General features: G+C 39.8%; 1 protein-coding gene across 2 annotated transcripts in view; it reads right to left on the bottom strand.

Annotated features, from left to right (window-relative positions):
- SLIT2 (slit guidance ligand 2) overlaps window positions 1-26,717 on the bottom strand; it is a 231,620-nt gene that overhangs the window by 67,802 nt on the left and 137,101 nt on the right. For both annotated transcript variants that reach the window (XM_058193772.1, XM_058193773.1), the window contains exons 6-11: window positions 16,139-16,210; window positions 7,421-7,492; window positions 5,769-5,932; window positions 4,186-4,324; window positions 2,039-2,110; window positions 1,463-1,534 (exon numbers count right to left, since the gene is read on the bottom strand). In XM_058193772.1, coding sequence (XP_058049755.1) covers window positions 1,463-1,534; window positions 2,039-2,110; window positions 4,186-4,324; window positions 5,769-5,932; window positions 7,421-7,492; window positions 16,139-16,210 — 591 coding nt within the window. The remainder of the gene's footprint in view (window positions 1-1,462; window positions 1,535-2,038; window positions 2,111-4,185; window positions 4,325-5,768; window positions 5,933-7,420; window positions 7,493-16,138; window positions 16,211-26,717) is intronic.

Consider the following 26,717-nt stretch of genomic DNA (forward strand, 5'->3'; position numbering starts at 1 on the left):
GGGCGGCTTACACTATGTTAAGCAATAGTCTTCATCCATTTGTATATTATATATAAAGTCAACTTATTGCCCCCAACAATCTGGGTCCTCATTTTACCTACCTTATAAAGGATGGAAGGCTGAGTCAACCTTGGGCCTGGTGGGACTTGAACTTGCAGTAATTGCAAGCAGCTGTGTTAATAACAGACTGTCTTAGTCTGTTGAGCCACCAGAGGTCCCTTAAATATTTGCTACTCTCACTATTCGTCTGAGTAGCATATCCTCATTAAGCAGCTGATTTAAAAACGTCAAATGCTATTTTGAGTATATTAAGAGGCCACAGACTCCAACTCTTGGAGTGGAACAACTTGCCTCCAGAAGTTGTGAATTCTCCAACTTTGGAAATTTTTAAGAAGAGACTAGGCAACCATTTGACTAACGTAGTATAGGGTTTCCTGTCTGAGCAGGGGGTAGGACTAGAAGACCTCCAAGGTCCCTTCCAACTCTGTTATTCTATTCTATTCTATTCTATTCTATTCTATTCTATTCTATTCTATTCTATTCTATTCTATTCTATTCTTGCAAAGCAATTGTTTCCATTTCTTCTCTCTCCAAATGGCCAGGACCCATTCGGAATATGGTGTCCAGTTTTCAGCATATAATTGAAAAAAACCCAGTGCTGAATAAATTGAGAATTCAATGGTGAAGCATGAGGAAATCAAACCCTATTAACAGTTAAAGGATTTGGTATGTTTAGCCTATGGAAGCTGAGTGAAGATATGACAGACGTCCACAAATTACACAAAAAGAAGAACTTGCTACCCTGTTTCCCCCCAAATAAGACATCCCCTGATAACAAGCCCAATTGGGCTTTTGAGCGCATGGCAATAAGGCCAAGCGCTTATTTCAGGGTTCAAAAAAATATAAGACAGGATCTTATTTTCGGGGAAACACGGTAATTCTCTATGGCTCCAGAGGATAGAACCAGAAACTGTGGTTGAAGAAGGAGATTCAGACTAGGAATTGGAACTTCTTAACCCTACAAGCTGCTAAAGACTGGAACAAAATTCCATAGGAAATGAAGACTTCTTCTTCACTGAAGACCTCCAAAGAGAGATCATCTCTCTCGAGATCTTCTAGTAGATCCAGTATTCAGCAGGGAACTGGACTTCTAAAGACCCTCTAAAAGGCAACGAGATAACTCAGACCTCCTAAAAGTTTGAGACTGTGCTGACATATGAGAAATCAGTGCCCGCCAACTCCCATCAGTGGGCACATGATATTTGATAATATTATGCCCCACTTTGGAAGTGTTGAGTTACCACGTACCGACAAATCAAATGTTCCCAGCAGAAGTTTCCTTATGGAGAATTTATATCAGTGGAGAAATTATATTTCACAATGTCTGGGCCCACAAAAGCATCTCTTGTCAACTGAACGTGAGCTGAAGGTAGCCCTTATGAGAGCCGTCTGGGGTACTTACAGGGAATTAAGTGAGCGGAGACTCTGGAAGGCGTCTGGGGCTACCTCTGAGATTTGATTATTGCTCAGATCACTAAAACGAGAAAAGATACCACAGTTAACACAATCACACACTTTAGGACACCGTTTCTCAACCTTGCCCACTGTAAGATATCTTGTTGGCTGGGGAATTCTGGGAGTCGAACTACACACAAGATTGAGAAACGTTGCTTTTGGATGTCAAGGAGCTTCATTAAATTCACCATGAATGAAAAGGATAAACAGCAATTTATTTCAATATTGTAAAGACCCAACTGTGGAAACTAATTTTCTTCTTATACTGTTAAAAATATGATTTTGTGCCCTGTGCTATCAAGAAAAAAAATATTTAAACCATAATAATAATGCAAGGCATTAATGTAAAAAGGAGGGAGGGAGGAAGAGAAGGAAAGAGAGAGAGAGAGAGAGGGAAAGAGAGAGAAAGAAAGAAAGAAAGAAAGAAAGAAAGAAAGAAAGAAAGAAAGAAAGAAGTGAGACTGAAAGTACTTAGCACAAATCACAACCTTCTTATGTAAATTCCGAAGTATTTCTCACTTACATTCGTCTGAGCTTTTTGTAGGGTGAGAAAGCTGCAGGTGGAATGACCTTGATTGAATTTTGCTCCAGTCGTCTAACAAAAAGAGAAGAGAAATAATACTGGATGCTCTAAAACCCATCAGAGGGGAATAAGATAGTATAACTGGCGCCCGTACCCAAGAGAAAGAACACTGTATAAAAACATGGCTGAGTTACACCATGAGAATAATTTTAATTTTAAATGCCGAAAAAATATTCTGTCAATTTGATGTAGAAATTAGTGATAATCTCCATTAAGTACTAATCTTATTTTGCATCTGTGGCATACTATAACACTTGTTATGTTTTATCTGTAAAAAGGAAATACAAGGAAATATATTAGATAAATATATTCGATATTTGGTTAACATAGGATTCATGCTCTTTCCCTCACCACTTATGTAAAATTAGCCAGTAATAGTCAGTAGATGAGAACTAGAAAAAAAAAGATTTAAAAATGTATGGATATCTGCATATGTAATACAACAGTCCATTTAGCAACCATTCAAAATTACATCGAGTTGATAAAAGGATTGATTTTGGACAGTTTCTACATTTCTTCCATAGCTATAGAAACGATTTCTGTTTTCAAATAATACTTTTTCCTGCACTGCGAATTAATAAAAATGTACTGGAAAAGCTAATGGAAAATAGATAAACAAAAGGTTAAAAATCTTGCTAAAGGTAAAGATAAAGGATTCCTTCGCACATATGTGCTAGTAGTTCCCGACTCTAGGGGGCGGTACTCATCTCCATTTCAAAGCCGAAGAGCCAGTGCTGTCCGAAGATGTCTCCGTGGTCATGTGGCTGGCATGACTCAACGCCAAAGGCGCACAGAACACTGTTACCTTCCCACCAAAGGTGGTCCCTATTTTTTCTACTTGCATTTTTTACCTGCTTTCGAACTGCTAGGTTGGCAGAAGCTGGGACAAGTAACGGGAGCTCACCCTGTTACACGGCTCTATGGATTCAAACTGCTGAACTGCTGACCTTTTGATCGACAAGCTCAGCGTCGTAGCCACTGAACCACTGCTTCCCCTTAAAAATCTTGCTAGAGACTTGGAAAAACAAAAACTATCACTGAATCTATCCTACGGGGGCACATTTATAGGAAGAAGCTAATCCTCACTTTTATTTCATTGCAATGCAGAAACAGCTGTTAACTAAGGATAGCAAGAAGAGTGCCAAAAATAAACAATTTGTAAACCAGCGTAGCAATTGTAAATTATGGTGTTGTTTAATATTGGAATACTTTCTTGATATACTGTTTATTACTGTTAATAGTGCAGCCACCACAGTTTCTGAAAAGCCTCTTATGTTAAAATAATAAGGGTCTCTTGAGGTACGGTGGACTGACACTCAAAGAAATTGAGGTGATTGTAGCAGTGACCTGCATTATGCCTCTCTAAACATTAATATTTTCTATACGATAGAAGTAACAGAGTAACACAATCGTGTGTGTTTTTCCCAATATGGAATTAATTGCAAGAATAATGGATTGGTCATCTTTTACACTCCATAGAGAAGCAAAAAATGTTTCTGCAACATATCATAAGTCAAAATTGGACAACCATTTGTCTGAAATGCTATAGGGTTTTCTCTCCAAGCATGTGGTTAGACTAGAAGACCTCCAAGGTCCCTTCCAACTCTGTTATTCTATTCTAAAATCACTTGGGTACCCTTCTACATCTGATATAATTAATGAATTAACTGTTCGACCAAATAGCCATTAATTTCATTGGAGATCCCATTGATAGATTAAAAGTCATACATCCTGAGCTGTCAATATCTAATGATCAATATATTGAACTCCTAGAGTTCACCAATGATGTCAATATGGAATTGCTACTTAAGTGTATTTGTGCCCTCCTCAAAGTTGTGTTGGGAGGAACCTATTAGGAATTCACCTCTCTTTATGGACGGAAAGATTTTGCAAGCAACAATACCAACAATTCAAGTGATGCAACAACCCAGACACAAATACAAAGTTGTATCAAACCCACATCGATTCATTGGCAGGAAAGTTAAGTTGCTAGGAAGATATACCATATTTCTCTACGGTCACTTCATGATTACATGAACCTTGGGTAACAAATGTTAGAAGGACAGGAGGAAGACCTTGTTACTTACATTTCTGTAATGGCTTCCGGAAGATTGGTGGGGATTTCAGTAAGGCCTTTCCCTCGGCAATCCACAATGTTGTTACTACAGGTACACGTAGCGGGGCAGTGCAACACACTACAGGAGGGAGCCATAAAAGACTGGTGACCTGAAAACAGCAACAAATGGCCACTTCTAGAGCTGCAAAAGTGCATCAAAGTCACGGGTGGATCCCAGAAGGACCGTTCTTAAGCCTTCCCAATCTTAATATAAAATGCCCACAACAACTCACATGAGATACTTCTACCGAGTACCGTAGATGAGTTAAAACCATAGTCAGGGACATTCAGATTTCATACGATGTACCAACATCTTGAGTAATATATTATTTATAGGTATTTCTATTTTAATTTTGAATGGTAGAAAAGCAAATAACGTTTTTCAACACGCGGCGTGTGTTCTCTCACATGAATAGTTCAACACCGACAACAAAAAAGAACGGAGTTCAGAATGATACTATTCCATCAGCAAGAAAGAAGGAAATAAATCCATGTTCGAAGTGCATGTTTTATTACCCTACTGACCCCAACCATTATTGTAACAAGCTTTTGTCTGGGGAATTACGGGAGTCGGTCAAGACATCTGGAAGGAATCCAGTTTGGGAAAGATTAGCAAGGCTGCAATATTTCCTATGCATGACATTTTAGACATTATCTGCAGAGCTTCTCATCGAGCATAACCATCCAAAACATTTAGGGGAGGAATAAAAAAGAACGGTCCACATTACAGTTTTATACATCAGCTTTGGGCAACTGGGATGTATTAAGAGTGACAATTAACAGATGATACAATTGATGGTGATATTATTATTATTATTATTATTATTATTATTATTATTATTATTATTATTATTATTATCATTATCATTATCATTATTATTAAAAGTGAACTTGCCTTCTTCCTCATCTGGAGGTTATGAATAGAGAAAAAGAGACAAATGTTAGCAACATATCATTTGTCATTTCATGATTCTTTCATGAAGCAAACAAAAAACCCACAGATGGTAAAATATGTAACATGCCTGCTGTTTATTGTTCCCATTCAGGCTTTTTTATTTATTTTTTGTGCAAAAGTAAGTTATTAATTTTGGATGGGGATGTGGAGCCATAATTTCACCTCTTGCACCGAGCTGTTACTATGAAAAAGCAAGAGTTTGTGGCAGTCAAATATATAGCATCTGGCCTTCCTTCTTCTTCTTCTAGCATAAGTTGTTGTAGACCTAGGATTCGATATAACTTCTATCAGGCAGGAAAGAATTACTGTATGAAGGAACGAGAGACGTAAATAAGGGCCAGAATATTGGTTCCTTTCCTCCTTCCACCAACTTTTCTAGTTGTGCTGACTGCATTTCTAAAAGGAAAAAGAGTATGAAACCAAGATTTCCAAGTCCATCTTCTAAGTCAGCTTTCATTCCACCACTCAGAATCCTGGATAAGTGGATTGTCAGCGGACTTCCGTAGACTATTTATTAGTGAAACTAGCATGCAAATATGGTTTTTCAATCTCGTTTTGCATCTATTAAAGGGATGGTGGAAACACCCGGCTGGTCTTACCGCTGCAGATGAATTCTCGTTTCTGAACTTCAGCTATGTTATGTCCGCGTAAGTGTAACGGGGACATACACTGAGTGTAAAGGCCGACTCGGGGTCGTTGACGTAGCCAATCCGATAACCAAGCCAAGTGGCAATCACACTGCAGGTTGTTGGAGTGAAGCCGGCTGGAAAACAAAAACAAACAAACAAACACACACACACACAGTTTCAAAAGTCAGTGCACAAGACAGAAAAATGAACAGAATAATACAAGGTAAATAGAATGCTTTTATTTATGCTTGCAATGCTGACTCAGATTGAAGGTTAAAATATGACACTTTCCTGCCCTCCTCATTTGGAAAGCGACAATTCATTCCTGCTATCGGCCCAAAAGGAATTGATTATTTCAGAAGCTAATGTTTTCTAATATTGAAATCCAGGCTTTGGTAGCATCAATCTTGCTACTGCATTAAATTAACACGGATTTGAATTTATTCAAATATATTTAGGCGTATTTCACGTGCAAGTTTTAGCTTGAGGAGTGGAGGGCAAATGCCAACGAGATTCAATTAAAATGCTGTTGAGAGGCCTTTTATTTTTTATATTAGGAAGAATCTGGAAAAAGTATTTTAATTTAATTAAGCACTGAGGCTTAATTTTTTTTAAAAAAAATGTTCAAATATTTCTCATTTATCATACCTGACAGCCAGTCACAGATGGAGTTGTGAAATTAAATGAAACACAACTTATTTAATTCCACAAGATACCACTAATTCTATCAAATATATCTATACTACTTTAAATATCAATCTATCCTACTAGATTCATCTTGATATTATCAATATTTAGTTATTAAAAAAATGCGATCTATTAGCCTAAATGTTATCAACATGCTACCTCTGAGCATACAATTAGAACTGCAGAAAAAACAATGGCTACCAACCTGTCTTCCATGGAGGATCTGTATACTGCACGAGTCAAAAAGAGGGCTGTGAAAATATTTACAGACCCCTCACATCCAGGACATAAACTGTTTCAACTCCTACCCTCAAAATGATGCTATGGAGCACTGCACACCAGAACAACTAGACACAAGAACAGTTTTCCCCCGAATGTCGAACTATTTACTAAGTTTGCACTACTATTAATCTTCTCATCATTCCCATCACTCATCTCCTTCCCCTTATGACTGTATGACTGTAACTTTGTTGCTTGTATCCTTACGATTTATATTGATATTCTTTCCTGATTGCTTATTTGTACCCTATGACCATCATTAAGTGTCATACCTTATGATTCTTGATGAATGTAACTTTTCTTTTATGTACACTGAGAGCGTATGCACCAAGACAAATTCCTTGTGTGTCCCATCACACTTGGCCAATAAAAAATTCTATTCTATTCTATTCTATTCTATTCTATTCTATTCTATTCTATTCTATTCTATTCTAAAGAGTGAGATTTTTTTTCTCCCGTCTTCAATGAAATTTCCCTTCAGAGTTCCTAAAATTATACATTTTTTTCTTGACTCCAATTCCCTCTCCATCTGCCAATGGGAGCAGATTTAGAATGTCCCAAAACTTTAATCTGGCGCTTCTAAAAGGAAAAACTGACTTCTCAAAAGGAATCATCAGACTCTGACACCTTTCTAGTAGGAAATTGTAATTACTTACAAGGTTCTGAGTTTCGGCATATGGTTGAAGCTTGCCACCGAGAGTCGTGTGATGTTGTTATTGTTGAGAGTGCTGCAAAACATCAACAATAGATATTTATTTATTTATTTAGGTACAAAGGTCTCCAGTTACCCTTCTATTTATGAACAATATTGCATTCCATCACTAAGAAAGAAAGAAAGAAAATAATGAACAGATTGAAGCAGAATACCTGGCCCTGATTTTGAAAACTGGAAATGAACAAATTATTTCTACCTTTATTTTTTTTAAGAACTCTGTGCCTCAATCTTTTCACATGGCAAACAGAAGACTGCTAATGTAAAATAAATATAAACAAATAAAATCAACAAAATATCTGGAATTAACGAATAGCAGTCCCTCAAAATTCAGAATGAAAATTTAACAATGTTGAGTTAATCACAAACCTTTTGTAACATCATGGTAGCTAAAGCATTTTCTTGTCATGCAGTAAAAAGTAACAAATTTCAACATTTTTATCAACACTTGGCTTAGCAAGATGCTACCAAACCTGCAAAATAACCCAACTGGATAAATATTGCAAAACACAGAATATTGTATTTGAATAGTAACAACTACAATAGCAATTAAAAATTTTTTTGCTGAACTTCAAAGTAGAAACCTTCTACGTGCCGAGCTTACAGCCGCTGTGATTTTACTCCAATAATGGGTGAGACAGAGAATAGGGAGTCACACTTGGGAAAATAAACAGAAACTGTTTATTTTAAAGCCATTTACTATATGCCCCATTGCACTCATTTCACATGCTAGTAAAGTTATGCTTAAAATCCTACAAGCTAGGCTCCAGCAGTATGTGGATCGAGAACTATCAGAAGTACAGGCAGGATTTCGTAGAGGCAGAGGAAGTAGAGATCAAATTGCCAACATACGCTGAATCATGGAGAAAGCGAAGGAGTTCCAGAAAAACATCTACTTCTGCTTCATTGACTCTGCTAAAGCCTTTGATTGTGTGGATCACAACAAATTGTGGCAAGTTCTTAAAGAGTTGGGAGTACCAGACCATCTTATTTGTCTCTTGAGAAACCTATATGCGGGTCAAGAAGCAACAGTGAGAACTGGACACGGAACCACTGATTGGTTCAAAATTGCGAAAGGAGTCCGGCTATTTAACTTATATGCAGAGCACATCATGAGAAAGGCGGGGCTAGATGAATCAAAAGTTGGAATTACGATTGCCGGGAGAAATATCAACAACCTCAGATATGCAGATGATACCACTCTAATGGCAGAAAGCGAAGAGAAACTAAAGAGCCTCTTCATGCGGGTGAAGAAGGAGAGTACAAAAGTTGGCTTGAAACTCAACATTAAGAAAACTAAGATCATGGCATCCGGCCCTCTCAATTCATGGCAGATAGATGGGGAAGAAATGGAGGTAGTGATAGATTTTATTTTCCTGGGCTCCAAGATCACTGCAGATGGGGACTGCAGCCAAGAAATTAAAAGACACTTCCTCCTGGGGAGGAAAGCTATGGCAAATCTAGACAGCATACTAAAAAGCAGAGACATCACATCTGCCAACAAAAGTGTGTGTAGTCAAGGCTCTGGTTTTCCCAGTTGCAATGTATGGCTGTGAAATCTGGACCATAAGGAAGGCTGAGCACCAAAGAATTGAGGCCTTTGAACTTTGGTGCTGGAGAAGACTCCTGTGAATCCCTTGGACGTCAAGGCGATCCAACAGTCAGTCCTAGAGGAGATCAACCCTGACTGCTCTTTAGAAGGCCAGATCCTGAAGATGAAATTCAAATACTTTGGCCATCTGATGAGAAGGAAGGACTCACTGGAGAAGAGTCTAATGCTGGGAAAGAAGGAGGGCAAAAGAAGAAGGGGACGGCAGAGAACGAGGTGGCTGGATGGAGTCACTGAAGCAGTCGGCGTGAGCTTAAATGGACTCCAGAGGATGGTAGAGGACAGGAAAGCCTGGAGGAACGTTGTCCATGGGGTCGGATATGACTTCGCAACTAACAACAACGACAACTATGTGCACATACGTGCAGATACCAAGGTTTTAACTTTGTAAACAATATTACATTTTTGAGATAGATAGAGAGAGACAGACAGACAGACAGATAGATGATGGATGGAAGATAGATAGAGATATAGAGATAGAAAGAGATATATAAACATGACAAAGAAAATAGTGCTATCTTTGACAACAAGAAACCTCAGTCTGAACAGGAAGAGTTAGTCATGCCACCCATAGACCTAGGTCAGTTAGAGAACTAGCAGGTTTCAGGGATTTTGTGCATTAAAATTGGGGAAGGTTGTTCTGAGTGAAACAGTCACTTCGGCAACTGAAGGAGAAAAATGTTTGCCGACAGCAGCAACCAGCCCTAGAGGAGTCCTCCTGCAGATGTGAAGCCTAACAGGCAAGTCCAACAGCACATCTTGAGCAGTTCAAGGCAGAAAGCACAACTTTTGATGTGCAAGCAGAAAATATGAAAATATATGCAATATATGTAATATATGCTAAAGGTGAGCAGAGGATCAAGTCCTCCATCCAACCACAGTTGGAACAGGTCAATGATCCATGTGAATCAGTCTTAAATTTTTGCTTGCTATAAACATTAAGAAATATTTTTTATCAAGACCCTTAAAATAGCCCTTAATAGCGTATTGTTCCAATATCTCAGGAGCTGCTACAAAGAAGCACCAGAAGGCAGGACAAGAAGCAACGGACGGAAACTAACCAAGGAGAGAAGCAACCGAGAACCAAGGAGAAATTTCATGACAGTTAGATCAACCAGTGGAATATTTTGTCTTCAGACGTTGTGGGTTCTCAATGTGTAATCATTCACATAGATCACTTTTGTATACACAGTCACAAATTATGAGACTTGTGTTCCTAACTGGAAACATTTCTTGAGGGTTTTTTTTAATGCCACTGAGAATGCGGTAGAAGAGTCTTATTTCTAATGAGTTACCCTTTACAGAGAAAATGTAGCCACTTCTCACAGTCAAATATTAATTACTTAATCAATGTTATCACTAAATCAATCCCAAAGGTGCTTTTTCAGGAGGCAACTGGACTTTCTTGTTTTTCTTTGAAAATGTTTTGCTTCTCATCCAAGAACTTTATGCTGACCATAAAGACCGATCTCTTTATGCTGCATCACCTGCAAAGTAATGGAATCTATCATCAACCAATCCATTACCCTCCACCTAGAAACAAACAACCTACTCTCTAATAAACAATTTGGTTTCAGAAAAAAATTATCCTGTAATTTACAACTTCTTCACTGCAAAAACATATGGACTACAAATCTTGATCAGGGCAAAGCAATAGATGCAATTTACATAGACTTCTGTAAAGCTTTTGACTCAGTGGTACATGACAAACATCTCCTAAAACTAAAATCCTTCGGCATCTCTGGACCCCTCCACAACTGGATAACAACGTTCCTGTCAAACAGACAACAAGTGGTCAAAATAGGCAGTACCCAATCAAATCCTGCTCCTGTCAATAACGGCATTCCCCAAGGCAGCATTCTTGGACCAACACTCTTCATATTATACATTAATGATCTCTGTGACCATATTACAAGTAATTGTGCTCTCTTCGCTGGTGATGTTAAACTATTCAGCACTACCAACAATACAGCTATCCTTCAAAAAGACCTTGACTTTGTGTCGGAATGGTCAAAAACTTGGCAACTCCAAATCTCAACCAGCAAATGCTCTGTCTTACACATTAGAAAAAAGAATCCGAACACTAAATACAAGCTTGATGGTCATTACCTTGTAGATGACCCCCACCCCGTTAAAGACCTTGGAGTTTTCATATCAAATGATCTAAGTGCCAAAGCCCTCTGCAACTACATCGCCAAAAAGGCTTTAAGAGTTGTAAACTTAATCTGGCGTAGCTTCTTCTCCAGAAACACTACAGTACTAACCAGAGCATATAAAACATTCACTAGACCAATTCTTGAATACAGCTCGCCTGTCTGGAACCCATACCTCATTTCGGACATTAATACAATTGAGCGTGTCCAGAAATAATTTACAAGAAGAGTTCTCCATTCCTCTGATTACAACAAAATACCTTATACCACCAGACTTGAAATCCTGGGTTTAGAAAACTTAGAACTTTATGCTGACCATAAAGACCGATCTCTTTATGCTGCATCACTTGCAAAGTAATGGAATCTATCATCAACCAATCCATTACCCTCCACCTAGAAACAAACAACCTACTCTCTAATAAACAATTTGGTTTCAGAAAAAAATTATCCTGTAATTTACAACTTCTTCACTGCAAAAACATATGGACTACAAATCTTGATCAGGGCAAAGCAATAGATGCAATTTACATAGACTTCTGTAAAGCTTTTGACTCTGTGGTACATGACAAACATCTCCTAAAACTAAAATCCTTCGGCATCTCTGGACCCCTCCACAACTGGATAACAACGTTCCTGTCAAACAGACAACAAGTGGTCAAAATAGGCAGTACCCAATCAAATCCTGCTCCTGTCAATAACGGCATTCCCCAAGGCAGCATTCTTGGACCAACACTCTTCATATTATACATTAATGATCTCTGTGACCATATTACAAGTAATTGTGCTCTCTTCGCTGGTGATGTTAAACTATTCAGCACTACCAACAATACAGCTATCCTTCAAAAAGACCTTGACTTTGTGTCGGAATGGTCAAAAACTTGGCAACTCCAAATCTCAACCAGCAAATGCTCTGTCTTACACATTAGAAAAAAGAATCCGAACACTAAATACAAGCTTGATGGTCATTACCTTACAGATGACCCCCACCCCGTTAAAGACCTTGGAGTTTTCATATCAAATGATCTAAGTGCCAAAGCCCACTGCAACTACATCGCCAAAAAGGCTTTAAGAGTTGTAAACTTAATCTGGCGTAGCTTCTTCTCCAGAAACACTACAGTACTAACCAGAGCATATAAAACATTCACTAGACCAATTCTTGAATACAGCTCGCCTGTCTGGAACCCATACCTCATTTCGGACATTAATACAATTGAGCGTGTCCAGAAATAATTTACAAGAAGAGTTCTCCATTCCTCTGATTACAACAAAATACCTTATACCACCAGACTTGAAATCCTGGGTTTAGAAAACTTAGAACTCCGCCGCCTTCGACATGACCTGAGCTAAACTCATAAAATCATCTGCTACAATGTCCTTCCTTCGAAGACTACTTCAGCTTCAACTGCAACAATGCACGAGCAAACAATAGATTTAAACTTAAAGTGAACCGTTCCAATCTTGATTGCAGAAAATATGACTTCAGCAACAGAGTTGTTAATGCCTGGAATGCACTACCTGACTCTGTGGTCTCTTCTCATAATCCTAAAAGCTTTAACCAAAAACTTTCTACTATTGACCTGTCACCATTCCTAAGAGGTCTGTAAGGGGCGTGCATAAGAGCACCAGTGTGCCTACCGTTCCTGTCCTAATGTTCCCTTGGATTGTATCCAATTCATATAGTTATTATATATATGCTTATATATCGTATAGTTATTTCATGCTTATGCTTATATACACTGTTGTGGCAAAATAAATAAATAAAAAAAAAAAATAAACTTCAGTTCCGAAGAAGAGCTGAAGAAGCTTCTTGGATGAGAAGGGAAATGTCATCAATGAAAAACAAGAAAATCCAGTTGCCGCTTGAAGAAAAAGCACCTTTGGGACAACCATGACCTGGAAAACAGAGAATTTCTATTGTCACTAAATAAACGCTTTTCAACTCTGACCGTTTTAAAATGTGTGGACTTCAACTCCCAGAATTCCCCAGCCAGCACTGAAGAATTGAAGCTCGCACATCTTAAAGTAGCCAAGGTTAAAAAACACTGCATTAAATTAAGGGCTACTCTTTGTAAATTCTCCTTGAAACAAAACAATTGCTTTCAGATCGAATGATGAATCTTTATAGGACCATTAGCGGCAAGGAAGTGGATGTCAAAAAAATAATAATCACAACATTTACATCACAAACTTCTGCAGTGGTAGAATTACCTGAATGAAAAGTTAGTAGCAATGTACTAAGCAGGTCACACTGAATTCATAACTGGATGTTTTATAGATATACCGGCATATAGAGATAGTTTAAATCGTTAAATGATCATTATGATAATAAGCTGCTGGTGAAACACACAGACCATTGGAAAAAAGTCTCAAGATTTGTAAAAGAAACACCACATATTTCTTTACAAATAATGCAAGGGGGGAGGAACAGAAACATAGATAACTTCTAGATAAGGTGCCCACTGTAACAAAGCAGATGCCCAGCACTTTCTAAAGAGATCAAATTTAGACCATGTACCTGAATACAGATATATTTGTCTATCATGAGATACGCTAATATCAGCATTCATAAATGTCTGAAATGTAATGTCAAAAATCCTCTTTAAAATACACAGAATATTTAAAGAAAAACTCTTCATATGAAAAGTAGAACAATGCGTACTTTTAAAATGATTCGCATCAGGTGTTTCAGAACAGGTTGAAATAGGAACCCTTCATAAGAGGGAGATAGCTGCTTTAAAGGGCTGAGGGTCTCACTTCACTTTTAAAAAGTGGCCACAGCCCTGATGAAAAGGAATTTAAAGCTATATAAAATCATTATATTTGATTAAATGTTATGTTGAAGGACCAAAGCATTCAGGCCAAAAGGAAGGAACAGAGAAGCCAACAAAAGATGGCTGAATTCAACAAAACAACGAAGCCGATTTTCAAAATTTAAAAATAATGAAATGTGTAGCAATTGTTGAAGTCAAATTGTTTACAGCTCTAGCAATTGCAACCATTTTACAAGTCCTTTTGGAGATCTATTCTACAATCTCCATGCTAAGAGTAGACAATTAAATCCTTTCTTGTTAGCTAGCCCAACAGTTTATGGAGCAAAATTAATATCACCTGAAGTGAAATGAGTTTACTCTCCCAAAGTTAAACAGAAAGCAGTGATTTTCATTTTGCCTTTTTCATAAGAATCAAACATCACATCTCAAAAATGCAAGGATGCTGTGATTTTGAGAAACAGGTAGAAAAACAATGGTGTGGAATAAGGCTGAAAATTCTTGTGAAATTTTTCCATAGGAAAAAATGAAGAATTACGGGGAAATTTGGTTTCATGTATACCAAATGAAAAATGAAAGAACCAAATTTGTCCCATAAAAGAAGTCAGTTTCAATTCTTCCAAAGACTTGCTCTAAATTGCAGTTCCTCCCAATCTTTTGTATCTGTTCACTATTACTAAGTTCAAGTTAAAAAGGAGAGGTGAAGAAGAAGAAAAGTGAAATTCACCAATTGAAAAAAAAATCCATCAATTAATTGTGCTGCAATATTTTCCATACTTTCTGTATTCTTTTCAAACACTTTCCAAATCTTCTCAAGAAAGCCAAAAGTGCTTTTTTCAAAAAACAACTGGATTTTCTTTGTTTTGCCTTGAAGACGTTTCGCTTCTCAGTCAAGAAGCTTCTTCAGTTCCTGGATGAGAAGCAAAACGTCTTCAAGGAAAAAGCCAAGAAAGTCCAGTTGCCTTTTGAAAAAAGCACTTTTGGGACAACCAGGATCTTCATCCGACTTCTGGTGCTTTCTACATTTTATTTTTTAAATATTTTTTTAAAAGTCCACTTTGAAATGTAATCCTGAAAGATGAAATAAGATAAAAACATATCACCTATAAAAGAGCTTAAGAAAAATATTGATATCCCCACTAGTTTTTAAGATTTTTTGTTTGTTTAAAGAACATATACGTAGGTTCATACAGATGGCATGGTTTTGTAGTGAAATTTCATATTTAATAAGTGATGGGTAAGCCCTATTTTCTTTATCCAAAGAGCCTGCAAACAGAGTGGTTGGTTGTTTCCTGACAGCATGCGAATTACTCCACTTTGTTGAAAATTAATGGGCCACTATCATTTATCCCCAATAGTTGGAAAGAAGTTTGGGGGATTAAAAGATTGATTTGTTCACTGCAGAAAAGCTCTACCATACCGGCAGGATTTCCAAGAAATACTTCGGTGTTACCTGCTTGATCTTTTTCAATAGGACTGAAAAAGTCCTATTGACTTCTGTTAAGCTATTCCACAGCTTGGTGAAGGATCTTACTCAGTAAATAAATACCCATCCTTAATAGGGGGGACACCACCTCTGTCCGAAACCCCATCTGTCCTGGGACCAGCGAATATCCTGCTGCGATCTGAAGCTGCTTAAGACTGGCTACTGTTGACCTCACCCCATTCCTAAGAGGTCTGAAAGGGGCGTGCATAAGAGCCCCTACCGTCCCTGTCCTAATGTTCCCTTTAATTGTATTCATTTTATGTATACAATTCATGCTTATACTTATATATATTATCTAATACGTACTCGACAAATAAAATAAATATAAATAAATTCAAGGCTTCACTTTGCTCAGTGCAGAACAACGATATGGAAAAAGAAGAGAACAGTGTTGGATCTGAACAATGGGAAGGCATGGACTGAAATAAACTGAAACATCAAAGCCTTCAATCTGCTTTGCAAAGGAGTTTGCTTTGCTTTTGCATAACCATAGACGGTGTGGGGAGTGGAGGAATCCCTTCCCTCCTCCCGTACATTTCAAATTGTTTGAATTACAACGGCATCCTTTTGCTTCAGCCTTTTGACCCTCAGCCGCCTAGAACCCGAGACTTCCCCATTTGAGAGAAGGAGAGAGGATGCTACTTACAGTACTTCCAGATCCCGCAGTGCTCTGAATGCCCCATCTTCAATACAGCTGATCTGGTTGAAATCCAGCTGCCTATTTAAGAGAGTAGGAGAGGAGAGGTGAAGCGGAGGAAAGCTAGACACAGGGTGGCTCCTTAAGAGAGGAGGGTTGAAAGACAGGCCCTACAAACGGAGATGGGCTCCCTGGGACGCTTCAAGGGAAGTCACCCGGCCTCCTGGATTGGATGCGATCACCCAAAAAAAATAATAATCCCTTTTTGCTTTGCACGCCGTGTGCAAAAACCACCACATCCCTGGGAAAGCTCCAGTAAATAATAACTGCACCTTATATTAAATGCCAAAGGAATGCAATTTCATTACATCAAGAAAAGCTATCCATTAAAAGCTCTCAGCGTCATCTTGCTGAAACAATTTCATTAAGGTAAAGGGCTGTAAATCACTTAATGTCGTGCATCCCCTCGGTGACCCAACAGAATCCATTTATCACAGAAGCGCAGCTGCATGTTAATTTCAGCATCCTTTTCCAGGAGCGGGAGAACCCACCCTTCGTTCTGCTCAGGCAGCCTCTTCCCAAAATCCTTGGCCGCAGACACGGCCTCGGTCGCCTTCTGAATTCCCCCCTGGATTAAAATCCGTGCCTGTTGCAGTTCAGGAAAATAAACCCCAGCCCAGGAAGGCATTTGAAGCGCCTCTGTGCAGAGCTGTGCAGATTTACAGAGCTGATCAGGGTGGAGTCCAAGCGTTGTTAAATTCAAACATTAAGGTAAAAAATACCCCATTATCAGCTTTTGTAAACTGCTACCTTTTCTAATTCAAAACACGGATGCATATTGCAAAACAAACAAACCTCTGTATTGTTTCTAAGTGGCTGATAAATAAGGTAGTTCTTGATTCATTCACACCCACAATTGAGCCCAACAGTTATGTTAAGCTGAGACAATGGTTAAGTGAATTTTGTCCCATTTTACAACTTTTCTTGCCGTATTTGTTAAGTGAATCATTACGGTTCTTAAGTTAGTAACATGGTTGTTAAGTGAATCTGGTTTCCCCATTGACTTTGCTAGTCAGAAGCTGGCAAAAAGGGATCACACTGCAACCATCATAAGTATGAATAGACTAGACTAGACTAGACTAGACTAGACTAGAGTAGAGTAGAGTAGAGTAGAGTAGAGTAGAGTAGAGTAGAGTAGAATAGAATAGAATAGAATAGAATAGAATAGAATAGAATTTTTTATTGGCCAAGTGTGATTGGACACACAAGGAATTTGTCTTTGGTGCATATGCTCTCAGTGTACATAAAAAGAAAAGATACCTTCATCAAGAATCCCAAGGTACGACACTTAATGATAGTCATAGGGTACAAATTAGCAATCAAATCATACTAGGAAACAGTCAATATAAATCGTAAGGATACCAGCAACAGGGTTATAGTCATACAGTCATAAGTGGGAGGAGATGGGTGATGGGAACAATGAGAAGATTAATAGTAGTGCAGATTCAGTAAATAGTTTGACAATGTTGATGGAATTATTTGTTAAGCAGAGTGTTGGCGTTCAGGAAAAAAATGTTCTTGTGTCTAGTTGTTCTGGTGTGCCGTGCTGTATAGCGTAGTTTTGGGGGGGGTCTGTAAATATTTTCACGTCCCTCTTCTTGATTCGTGCAGTATACAGGTCCTCAATGGAAGGCAGGTTGGTAGCAATTATTTTGTCTGCAGTTCTAATTATCCTCTGAAATCTGTGTCTTTCTTGTTGGGTTGCAGAACCAAACCAGACAGTTATAGTAGTGCAGATGACAGACTCAATCATTCCTCTGTAGAACTGGATCAGCAGCTCCTTGGGCAGTTTGACCTTTCTGAGTTGGCACAGAAAGACCATTCTTTGTTGTCCTTTTTTGATGACATCTTTGATGTTAGGTATTCATTTTAGATCCTGTGATATGGAAGAACCTAGAAATTTGAAGGTCTCTACTGTTGATACTGTGTTATCTAGTATTGTGAGAGGTGGAAGTATGGAAGGGTTTCTCCTAAAGTCTACCACCATTTCTACAGTTTTGAGTCTGTTCAGTTCCAGATTGTTCCAGTCGTACCACGAGACTAGTTGTTCAACCTCCCGTCTGAATGCAGATTCATCATTGTCTCGAATGAGACCAATCACTCTTGTGTCATCTGCGAACTTCAGTAGAGAAGTGGGGAGAGCACACAGCCTTGGGCGGGGGGGCTGTGCTAATTGAACAGGTATCTGATTGTGATTCTGCTTAGTTTCACCTGCTGCTTCCTGTTTGTTAGGAAGCTTATGATCCACTTACAAGTGTGTTCAGGTACCTGTAGCTGGTTTAGCTTAGTTAGAAGAATGTCTGGAATGATGGTATTGAATGCTGAACTAAAGTCTACAAAAAGGACCCTTGCATAGGTCTTTGGAGACTCAAGATGTTGTAGGATGTAGTGCAGAGCCATATTAACAGCATCATCTGTTGAGCTATTTGCTCGGTATGCAAATTGCAAGGGGTCTAACAGCGGATCCGTGATGGTTTTCAAGTAGGAAAGCACTAGCCTTTCAAAGGTTTTCATGACTACAGATGTTAAAGCAACTGGTCTGTAGTCATTCAGTTCCTTGATGGTGGGCTTCTTTGGCACTGGGATGATGGTAGAGCGTTTGAAGCAAGAAGGAACATAACACATCTCTAGTGATTTATTGAAAATATGGGTGAAGATGGGGGCCAATTGGTCAGCACAGACTTTTAAGCAAGAAGGAGTTATCTTGTCTGGGCCTGGAGCTTTTCCTGGCTTTTGTCTGTGAAATAGGTCCTGCACTTCCTTTTCTGTGATCACTAGGGGTTGTGAACCCAATGAAATGGGGTCAGTTGTAGGAGGCTTGGCTGTTGTTGGTGTATCTGAGATGGGGTCAATTGCCAAGCATCTGAACTTTGATCACGTGACAATGGGGAGGCTACAATGGTCGTAAATGTGAAAAACAGACCTAAGTCACTTTTTTCAATTATAACTTTGAATGATCACTAAACAAACTATTGTAAGTCAAGGACTATTTGTATCATCCAAAATTTGGATTAATAAATTTGTGTGTGTGTGTGGTGGCTGAGTGGCTAAGATGCTGAGCTTGTCGATCGAAAGGTCGGCAGTTCAGCGGTTCGAATCCCTAGTGCTGCCATGTAATGGGGTGAGCTCCCGTGACTTGTCCCAGCTTCTGCCAACCTAGCAGTTCGGAAGCACAGGAAAAAATGCTAGTAGAGAAAATAGGGACCACCTTTGGTGGGAAGGGAACAGTGTTCCTGGCACCTTTGGCATTGAGTCATGCCGGCTACATGACCACAGAGACGTCTTCAGACAGCGCTGGCTCTTCGGCTTTGAAACGGAGATGAGCACCTCCCCCTAGAGTCAGGAACGACTAGCACATCTGTGTGAGGGGAACCTTTACCTTTACCTATGTGTGTGTGTTTGTGTGTGCATGGGTGTATTTGTTATCTTGATCTACACTGTTATTATCTTTGAAGGAAGATGAATATAAAGACATAGACACCTAAACTTGGTCTTCTTTCTCTATACCATGCTAGCACACTAGATACAGTATATTTATTTAAACGGTAACTCTGCCAAAAATTGAGGTCCATAAAGCTTAACTTCTAAGTGTATTTTGACATGAGCTGGAGTGATTAATCTTTTGCATTTATACCACTAATAAGTAGGGGTTTCCTTCAATATACGCTTCCGCTGATCTAATAGTTTGGATCTACAACGTTACTAAGAAGCATGCTTTATTTTGCAGTGTTCTTAAGTCTAAACCCAAATACACTTGGTTATACATTGTACACCACCAAGATAAAGTTTTTTACTAAGGAAGTGAGAAAAGGATTGGGCCCTTGTCACACTAATGAATATTGAAGTCACATTAACCATGTTGGAGTACCCGTGTCATAGTTCAGAACATTTGCTTAGTGAAATGTTTCCTCTGGTGGCTCCTTAGAAATGAATTACAAGCCCATTTAATTTCAAGAATTCCACAAGACTTGTTATGTCCATAATTTTACATTTAAGCACGCAATTCCAAGTTCCTCAGCCTTGGACCCTAACACAAGCAGCCAGTACTCGGTCTTTCAAAACCAGTCTTTTAGTCTTCACAGAATCAAATGGCTATAAGATGCCTTAGAGAGGTCTTCTGGCCCAGCCCCCTGTCCATGACAGATGATCCTATATTACTCCAGACAAGTAGTGGTCCAATCTTTTCTAGAAAACCTTCAGCAATGTAGCACTGACAACTCCAGGTGACAAGTTGTTCCACTGATTAATTGTTGTCACTGTCAGGAAGTTTCTCCATAGTTCCAGGTAGGACCACTCTTTTAACGAGCTTCTACCCATTGCTATTTGTCCTGCCTTCAGGTACTCTGCGGCAGAACAACAGAATTGGAAGGGAATGGAGGTCTTTTAGTCCAACCCCTGCTCAATCAGAAAAATGGCTCTTCTTCAGTGATGGAGCACCCATAATTTCTGGAGGCAAGCCATTCCAGTGGTTAATCTTTCTCACTGTTAGGAAGTTTCTCCTTTAATTCCAGGTTGCTTCTCTCCTTGATTAGTTTCCATCCATTGCTTCTTGTCCTGCCTTCTGATGCTTTGGAGAATAGGTTGACTCTCCCTCTTCTTTGGGGCAGCCCCTTAAGATATTGGAAGACTGTGTATTTGAGAGGGTGTCATAAAGAAGAGGGGGTCCACCTATTCTCCAAGCACCCGAGGGCAGGAGAAGAAGCAACGGATGGAAATTCATCTAGGAGAGAAGCAACCTAGAACTAAGGAGAAATTTCCTCACAGCGAGGACAATCAACCAACGGAACAGCTTGCCTTCAGAAGTTGTGGGTGCTCCATCATTGGAGGCCTTCAAAAAGAGAATGGACAACCATTTGTCTGAAATGGTAGAGGGTCTCCTGCTTTTACAAGAGGTTGGACTAGAAGACCTCCAAGGTCCCTTCGAGCTCTATTATTCTATGTTCTAACTTCTCCAGTTGCATCTCTGCTGTTTTGGATTGTCTTGCTCCTCCTCATGGAGCAACTCTGGGATAGATACTGACCTGATATAATCAAACCAATCCTCATTTGTGTTTTTATTATTTCTTCGAAATAATTTTGATAGTAACCCTTATATAGTAGGGTTTCTTAACTTGTGGTTCATGGACCCTTTGGTGATCTGGGGATATATTTCAAAAGTCCTGTGGACTTGGGAGGGGGGGAAATTACAACTTTATTTTCTACTTATTACAACCTCTAACTGAAAATTTAGCTTTTTATCTTATCAATCAGAATAGAGAGCTGGAAGGGACCTTGGAGATCTTCTAGTCCAACCCTCTGCTCAAGCAGGAGACCCTATACCATTTCAGACAAGTGACTGTCCAATCTCTTCTTAAAAACCTGCAGTGATAGAACACCCACAACTTCTGAAGGCAAGTCCTTCTACTGGTGAATTGTCCTCACTGTTAGGAAGTTTCTCCTTAATTCCAGATTGCTTCTCTCCTTGATGAGTTTCCATCCATTGTTCCTTCTCCTGCCTTCTGTTGGTTTGGAGAATAAGTTGACCCCCTCCTCTTTGTGGCAGCCCCTCAAATACTGGAAGACTGCTATCATGTCCACCCCAGTCCTTTTCTCTAGATGGCCTTACCCAGTTCCTGCAACCGTTCTTTGTATGTTTTAGCCTTTTACCCTCCAATCCCCTAATCATCTTTGTTGCTCTTCTCTGCACTTTTTCAAAAGTCTCAACATTGTTTTTTTTAATGTGGTGACCAAAATTGGATGCAGGATTCCAGGTGTGGTCTTGCTAAGGCTTTATAAAGCGGTAGTTATACTTCAGGTGATCTTGATTCTATGCCTCTGTTTATACAACCCAGGCGTGTGTTAGCTTTTTTGGCGGCTGCTGCACACAGCTGGCTCGTGTATAAGCGATCATCCACTAGGATTCCAAGGTCTCTCTCGCAGTTCCTGTTTTTGAACCAGGTTGGAGCACCTCTTTACCAATTCCAATTGTAGAAGAGAAGTTATATTTAAATTACGTGAGTTTTCTTTTACTACTTTGTTCCTGCAATATAACACTTATATAACTGAGACGACTTCCGGTGTCCAGCGGCAACGGACGTCTGGAAGGCTTCTCCTGCCTCCAGCGCCCGAATCCGGCCGCCGCCGAGGCCCTCAGGGGCCAGGTGTTCCGAAAAGGACACCTGCCGCACGGACGGCTCGCCAGGGGTCTCCCAGCCGACATACAGGACTGTGGGGACCGATGCTGGCGCGTCCTAGGCTTGGCGGGGTTTGGAGGCCACAGGCCGCGGCCATTATTTTGGTCGCCTGGGCGCTGTGCCCGTGACACCGGGCATTGGATTTATAACTGCAGCAGCCTGGTGGTGAACAGGGAACGGAGAAGAATTGAGGAGGAGAAGGGAAGGGAATATCGGTAAATGTGAGTGGAGTGCTCCGGAGTGCGGGGGGGTTTTTTCTCCCCTGCGGTTGGAAGGAGCACGAGTTATTCTGGAGAGAGGAGAACTTAAAATAAGAAGATTACCGGTTTTGTGGAGCTCTGGAGAGAAGAGGTGATGGAGAAATTTAGGAGGGAAGGTTTGGGGCCCCTCCTTCTGGGGAACAGTGGTGGCGCCCAGCTTCCGCCTTCACTATGAGAATTTTGATGACATCACTTCCCTTCGGCTTCCTGGTTGACTAACTGTACTCTGGACTCGTTGCTCCTGTGAGTGCCCCCTGGTGGATCCGGAGGAAATTACAAGGATACTGTGCCTGCCTGAGGATTTTGTATTTTTTTCCTTAATGGCAAAAGGTCAGAGACCAACTGCTGGAGAGATGGAGAGAATTTTGGAAAAGTTATCTAATATGGACAAGAAATTGATGAAATAAGAGCAGAAATTGTGACTATCCAAAAGGATTTAAAGGATACTCAACAAGTTTCAGCAGAAAACAAGCAGAAAGTGGAAGGTTTGAGGGTGAGATGCGGCAGTGCAGAAAAGAGAGGAGACGACAGGCAATGCTGTGCTTGGACTACAGATGGATAAAATGTCTTATTTCCTTAGGTTTCAAAATTTGGAAGAAGTGGACCAAGAAGACTTGAGAGATGTTGTGACCAAATTGTTGGGAGAATTTCTTGGGAGAGGTGTTGATTTCATGAATTGGGATGTGGATCGAGTTTATAGAGTTAATTCAATATGCACGCACGCATGCAGTTCCCAGAGAGGTTCATGTCAAATTTGTGAGAAGAGAGACGAGATGAAATTCTTAGAAAACATAGGAGTGGGGCACTGATTTACAGGGGCAGGAGATAGCCATTCTGAGGCAGATTCCCAGACAGGTACGTGAAAAAGAAAGAAATATTATTTTTGTCAAGCAAATTGTACCAGAAGGGAGTGGGCTTCAGATGGCTGATGCCAGAGGGATTGATGATTTTCCGGGAGGGCATTACGAAAAAATCAGTACAATTATGGAGGCTACGGCCTATGTGGAGGAACACAAAGCCCTCCTGGAATCAGATGACCCAGGAATTGAAGAAGGGAGGTTATAGATCATGGGCGGAGCGGCTGCCGCTGTTGCGGCCCTGGAGTTGGGTCAGGCTGAACCCAGAGTTCTGAGATCCAAAACTAGGAAGTGATAAAGATATTTGGGATTGTGTTGGTTTTCCTTATTCTCTTTTGTACGATATTCTGTTTATTCTTGACCCTTCTTTATTACGTATTTAAAATTTGTAAACTTAGCTACTTCGTGTCACCTGCTTGCCATATGGCTGTTGTATGTGTTAAAAAAATTTGAGTAAAATTCTTATTTTAGATAAGAAAAATGAAAATTTACCATACCTGATATGTATTTGTATAAACCTTTTTTTGACTAATAAAAACTTTTTGAATAAAAAAAAACAAAAAAAAAAACACTTATATAACTATATTATATAGAAAATTATAATATATATATAATTTTCCAGACATTTCAGTTAATCATTTTAGTGCAATATTTGTGTTGCAGTTCATTTAAATATATCACAAACATACACCCCCCACACACACATTCCCAAGAGCTTGCCATTTTCAATAATTAAGGACATTTAACAATTAAGCTAATAGGCCTTTTATTTTAAAGAGCCAAAATAATATAACCAGTCTAGTTCTTTAACCTCTGGAGCCATTTATCAAAGCCATTAAATTAGAATGATGGCCTGGAATGTTATCACTTGACACAACACAAAAGAAAAATTGTTCTGAGACAAATTGATAAAATCTTTTAATGCTGTCAAATTTGCCTAATGCAGCCTTCAGGTCCATCTATAAAAGGGTGAGCCGAATGTTGGCTCATTTCTTATTATCCTAAGATATCAATATATAAATCACCTCTGACACAATTCCTCCTAAATCATCTGTATTATACACAAAGGGAAAGGATTTAGTAGCATAGAGTGCACTCAAGCTAATCTTGTCCTAAAAGAATTGAAAGGCAGATTCCCTCCCTCCCCAAATTGGCAAGAATTCAGGTGCATTAGGGGGAAAAAAAAACTGGGGGAATATTTCTTTTCACGATGCCTTCTAAATGCCACTGTGGAAAAGTTGAAAAACAACTTTCAAACTTCCTGTTTCCTTGCAAAAAGTTATTTTTCTCTTCACTTGGCATCAAGCCCTGGAATAAAACTTGGCACAGTCCATTTTCCTAGCAACAAGATGGTGATTTAAATGTAATGTTTCCTCTTCGTTTTGCATTACTTGAGGGGCAGGGAATAATAGCAAAAGATGGTTAAAAGGCGGTTGAAAATATGTCAGTTAAATCCAGTTGGGTGTATCCCAAATTACAAAACAAAACAATTATTTTTGCTTTAAGAATCAAACTGTTTTCCTCTGCGGTAAAGCCGATGCCTCTTTTGGAGTATTGTAAAATTGGAGTATTGTGGTAACGTCCTCCTGTTTTAAATCATCTGAATGACCAATTTCTTAATTTTTTTTTAAAGTGGTAATAGCAAAATGGCTGCTAAGGTTTGCTTGCATTGCGCACATAAAACGGTCGTTTCAGCCTCTCAAAGCCTAGACAGAAATCAGATTCTGACAGGGAAAAAAAAAAGAGTTCCTTCCAAATTGCAGAAGGCAGCCTGGTCTCTTAGCCTGAATGGAAACGGAAGGAGAAAAGTGGATTCCGATGGAAAAAGGCCACTGGACTGAGAGCCAAGGAGTTAGGAGACTCATGAAGAAAATAATCAGCAAAATTACCACCCACTGTTCTTACAATGTGGTGGCTGGCCTATTTTATTTAGGAAATTTCTTCCCCATGAATTGCAATCAGGACTGGAGCAATTTTATATTTCTTTACTACCCGAAAACCTAACCGAAGCTAAAATATATAGGATGTTTTGTATATTTAATATTTACAACCAGAATTTCTCAACTTACATTTCCTGCTGAACTTCAGGCCCTAATCAGGAAATATACAGTACTACCTGGATATCTGTGCTTCGCTTCTTATGACCATTTTTCACACTTATGACCATTGTAGCATCCCCATGGTCTTGACAGGCTCTCATTGTCATCATCACCAACAAAGTATATATGGAGAAATGAAGACTGCTGCTGAGGCCCCGCCATGATACTCCCTATCCTGTAGTAGACATGGCCCTTCACTTTGAATATTGGCCTAAAATTTCCCTCCTTCATCTCTCTGTGTTGTGTCTGCACCCCCCGAGCCGGGCCCCCTGCCAGAAAGTGACTCGGAAAGTGAGTGGGAAGGGCCATCAGGACTTACCTCGGGAGCACCGGCTTCCCTGGCTCAGCTCCAGGAGCCAGAGGCAGGCCAGGTGGAGGAAATAACGAGGCCTCCGTCCCCTGACTCTTCCCCCCCAGGCCACGCCTCCAGACCCAGCTGATGGCAATCAGGCCTGGCTGGACCCTAGGTTTCATAGGCAGGAGAGGAGGGAACAACAGAAGCAGGGGTGGGGCAGGCCTAGGAAGTGCTGAGTCACGGAGCCACACCCCACAAAGTATAAAAGCAGCCCTGGCTGCTCTTCTGCTCCGTGACGAGCAAAAATTGAGCTGAACTATTTGACTCTTGGAAAATTGAGCTGAACTCTTTGACTCTTGGAGAATTGAGCTGAATATTCGGTCTGGACTTCTGACCTCCTGGTTGCCTGGCAACCCCAAGATAAAAGGAAGACTTTGGCAGACAGCTGCAGATTCCCTGCCAGGACTGATAGCAGCCATGAACTCAATTACTGGCTCGTTTAGCCAGCTCGTGTGGCTGAGGCCAAGAGGGGACAGAACACTCTGGCTCCAAAAGACATCATTTGGAAGCATCCGTTGTACTTCCAGGCAGCAGAAAGAAAGTCTTCTCCCTTTAACTGGTGTTACAGTAGAAGGAACAGATTCGTCTGAACTGAGGAGGTCAGTGTAAGTGAGTTGGGGCTGGGACACTAGGCAGGAGAAATTTGGTTCACAATCCGTTGGCTCAGTGGTGGTCGGTGATTGAAACACATAAGGGAATATCTCTCCCACTGCCTTGAGTCCAGAAGCAGTTCCATAGGTGGAAGGCATAGAGATTTTGGTGAGGTAGGGATGTTTAGTACTGT

This window comes from Ahaetulla prasina, chromosome 8 (assembly GCF_028640845.1).
Source record: "Ahaetulla prasina isolate Xishuangbanna chromosome 8, ASM2864084v1, whole genome shotgun sequence".
NCBI lineage: Eukaryota > Metazoa > Chordata > Lepidosauria > Squamata > Colubridae > Ahaetulla > Ahaetulla prasina.